Source organism: Amphimedon queenslandica, unplaced genomic scaffold (assembly GCF_000090795.2).
Source record: "Amphimedon queenslandica unplaced genomic scaffold, v1.1 AMPQUscaffold_13215, whole genome shotgun sequence".
In the NCBI taxonomy this organism is placed as follows: Eukaryota; Metazoa; Porifera; class Demospongiae; order Haplosclerida; family Niphatidae; genus Amphimedon; species Amphimedon queenslandica.
Genome location: NW_003546549.1, coordinates 56,759 through 60,616, shown reverse-complemented (window position 1 = coordinate 60,616; position 3,858 = coordinate 56,759). Strand labels below are relative to the sequence as shown.

The following is a 3,858-nucleotide window of genomic DNA, read 5'->3' as shown; positions in this document are numbered from 1 at the left end:
ACAGAGATGTCAGCAGTCCTAACGTATTGTAAAAACCTTTTGGGCCTGCTGGTTATGAAGCTAAAGTATCAGATTATGGTACAGCTAATCTCCAAGAAACCACTTCTACTATTATGCCAGGCAATGCTGCTTATGCTGCTCCTGAAGCTCGTGATCCTGAACGACATAGTCCAGCAATGGATGTCTACAGTTACTCTGTTCTCCTTATGGAAATGACACTACACCTGCCGCCTGAAATGACACTAGCAAAGAGAGAACAACAAGCTGGTACTATCTCTTGGCCTCCCATGAAGTCTCTCGTACAAAGAGGACTTAATGCTAGAGCTCGTCCTACTATGGCCCAAGTAATAGAGTCATTGAAAGCAATAAAGATCTGATTTATTATTGTAATTTAATTTACCTTTTATTTTAATTACTCTGCTGCCTTTTGTTGCCTTTAGTATAGTTTTACTTTTTCCAAATTCTCTTCCAAACTTTTTTATTTGTCCTGCCTTTCTCTTCACTACCACTCTTCTCTTGTACTGCTTCCTTTTAAAGTATCATGTAATGTTTTTAGTGTACTACTGAGTGTAGCATACGTTTTATTGTTTTACCTATTATAACTGCACTGTAACTTGTTTTCTACTCAGATCTATTTCAACTCTTCTCTTCCATTCTTTATTTGTAATTTCTCTCAGTCTCTTCTATTCCCTTTCTTATCCATCCTTCTCATTTCTTGCTTTCACTTTTGATTTTTGTAGCCGTCCTAAATCTTTTTTTTTCTTCAATATATACACTGCTTTGTAAATGTACTTCATACATAATACATCACAGCTGTGCACTAGTATGCAGCAGCAGCTCAAATTAGTTCAATAAAATAAAACCTTTAACCTCAACTCCACCCATGTCAAGCCCCTACTAGCCCCCTATTATTCCTGCTATTGTGCTTGCTAGCTACTTATGCTCCACTATCAGTTTTCAGCAGTCATGAGTTCAAGGTTTTTACTAGTTAATTAGATCTACTTCGTTGGGCACGGCTCATTTGTTGCCTAAAAATCTCTAGTCTCGACCATCCCCCAGCCTATACAGCCTTGACAAAACCCTGACCTGTAAAGACTCTGGTCCGCTCTGGTCGCTTGAAAGTTGAAACTCGTGTAAACTGACACAGGTAGACTGTTTGTATGGCATTTATGTATTCTGTCAGTTCATTGAGTCCTTTTTATATTATTATTATTATACAAAGGCCCCATTTTAAAATCTACTTCACTAAATCAAGATTGTTTTTTGCTATTATTCATTTCAGGTGTTTATGCTAAAGCTGGGTTCTGAATATGACGTGTATGCTAGCATCACGACCGGAAGTGCTGTATAAAGGGAGTATGCATCAATGCAGCAGAATGGAATTTTTCCAATTTGACTCATTGAATGCATGCTCCCTTTTGTTTCTACAGCCTGCTTTAGTGTGAACATAAGCTATATTAGAATTAAAAAGTTATCATTTATGTGTGAAAACGGATTAGTATAGACAAAGGCCTAAGTAAATGCTAATATTGAGGGTGCAAGGGCATTGTTTTGATCATAAAAAGATTTTTAAAATGAACCCATACAAAAAGGTGACAATTAAGTATGATTTGCATAAAAGGCCTGACAAGTAGGCCTGGATGCAATGAAATACCAAAAATACATGTATGATTTAAGCAAACAAAGAAAGACACTAAAACCAAAGCCTGGTTTACATTTGCCACAAAATGCAATGCAGACGAGTGCAATATTTAAATTTGGCCAATTTTGTGTAAACTTCAAAGCTTTTTGCATCAAAAAGTCAGATTGACAGTGCACTTTTGACAGCTTCGTCAAATGTAAGCCTAAGAATGTATAACTTTACTCAAAAGGAGGGTGACATGTCACATCAATAAAGCTACATGCCAATAAAACAAGATCAAAAGTGCTTAGAGTACTACTACTATTACTAAAAAATTGATATGCAACTGCATGAAAATTAAAGTACCTGTCTGCTTTGGTCAGTTATGTGTTTGGCCACATTATATAGAAAGTTTTGAAGTGTTAGAATCAAGAGTAACATCTACTCTTGCTAGAATCAATGTATACTTCTGCCCTTTTTATATAGTGATTTTTGCTTGTATGATACTAGGAAGGATTAATTGTAGCTACTTTTAAATGTCTTCCAAGAAGGAAAATTCAAGCGAAGAATATGAGTTGCCACCTCTGGTCTGTTTTGGATATCATAAGTAAGTCTCCATTCAGCACAGATATTGTTTAATATTTTATAAGGGACTATCACTCTGATCAAATGTGTATAGCAGATAATGGGACAGAGGCAAAGAAACTTTATCCTGAGGAATTTTATGCAAAGGGTGTGGTGTATTCTGAGAGACCAGTCAAAAGCCGTGTTGAATTTGAGGTTGAGGTGATATCACATGGGGCCCCTTGGTCTGGGAACTTGAAATTAGGCATAATGTTACACAAATCCAACAAGAAACTTGATCGTTTAAAGATCCCTCGTTATACTCCAGAATGTCATAATCACTGTGTATGGAGTACTAAAAAGCTCCACAATAATGTCACTACTATGACTGAGACTGCTTATGGCAAGGTATCGCTAGACGACCTGGAAGAAGGAGACAGACTGGGTATCATAATAACGTCAGAGGGGGTCCTGCATTTTCTAGTTAATGGAGAACCCCAGGGCATAGCAACTCATGATATTTACAGAGAGGGACATGATGTGTATGTAGTTGTTGATCATTATGCCAACTGTAAAGCAACACGAATAACAAGAGCAAGTGAGTAAGGAAAGAGTGAGTAGTATATTATGATGAAGTCATAGGAAAAAGTACATTTATTTTTAATTTATAGTATTTTTACTAACCAAAGTTACCCATTTGTGATGAAATGGATAAAAGCTTTTGCAGAAATTGCATCATGCATGCTAATAAGCTTTTAATTTTTACAGAATCTTTGGAAAAATTTGCATTACCAAATTAATATAATCTTTTGTTTGTACTTTTATAGCCTAAATTTTTTATGTTGTATCTATTAGTTACCAGAGAAATACAGAAAGCAAATTGTTACCAGGAGTTACAACAGACGAAATTGGAGTTACAACAGACAAAAAGGGAGATACAAGAGAAGAATAGAGAGCTACAGGAGAAGGATAGAGAATTACAAAAATCCCGTGATGCAGTTCATATATACCAGCAGCAAGTACTTACTGATGATCACTGGGTCATTGATAAAGATGAGGTGACTGTGACTGGAGTAGAGCTAGGAAGAGGGTCTTATGCCACTGTTAATGTTGGTATCTTTAGAGGTTTAAGAGTAGCTGTCAAGTCGCTTCATACTATCATCATCTCAGATTATAATCTAGCTCTCTTCTCCAGGGAAATGAGTATAGCATCACGAGTACGTCATCCTAACCTGGTCCAGTTTATTGGTGCAACTAAAGTGAGTAATCCTCTCATCTTGACTGAGCTCATGAGCACTAGTCTTCATAAGGAGCTTCAGAAGATTTGATTGACAAAGCAACAGATTCTCAGTATTGCTCAAGATATAGCTTTAGGCCTCAACTACCTTCACCTGTTTAAGCCTCAGCCTATTATTCACAGAGATGTCAGTAGTCCTAACGTACTGTTAAAGCCTTTTGGACCTGCTGGTTATGAAGCTAAAGTAACAGATTATGGTACAGCTGATCTCCAAGAAACCACTTGTACTATTATGCCAGGCAATGCTGCTTATGCTGCTCCTGAAGCTCGTGATCCTGAACAACACAGTCCAGCAATGGATGTGTACAGTTACTCTGTTCTCCTCATGGAAATGACACTACACCTGCCGCCTGAAATGACACTAGCAAAGAGAGAA

The 3,858-nt window shown here is 37.1% G+C and overlaps 1 protein-coding gene across 1 annotated transcript; it reads left to right on the top strand.

Annotated features, from left to right (window-relative positions):
• Positions 1 to 2,123: 2,123 nt before the first annotated feature.
• On the top strand, positions 2,124 to 3,530 carry LOC109584371 (uncharacterized). The gene is made up of 3 exons (XM_020000086.1): positions 2,124 to 2,228; positions 2,272 to 2,783; positions 3,041 to 3,530. The coding sequence occupies exons 1-3, from the start codon at positions 2,158 to 2,160 to the stop codon at positions 3,511 to 3,513; spliced, it is 1,056 nt and encodes a 351-aa protein (XP_019855645.1). The 5' UTR covers positions 2,124 to 2,157; the 3' UTR covers positions 3,514 to 3,530.
• Positions 3,531 to 3,858: the final 328 nt, after the last annotated feature.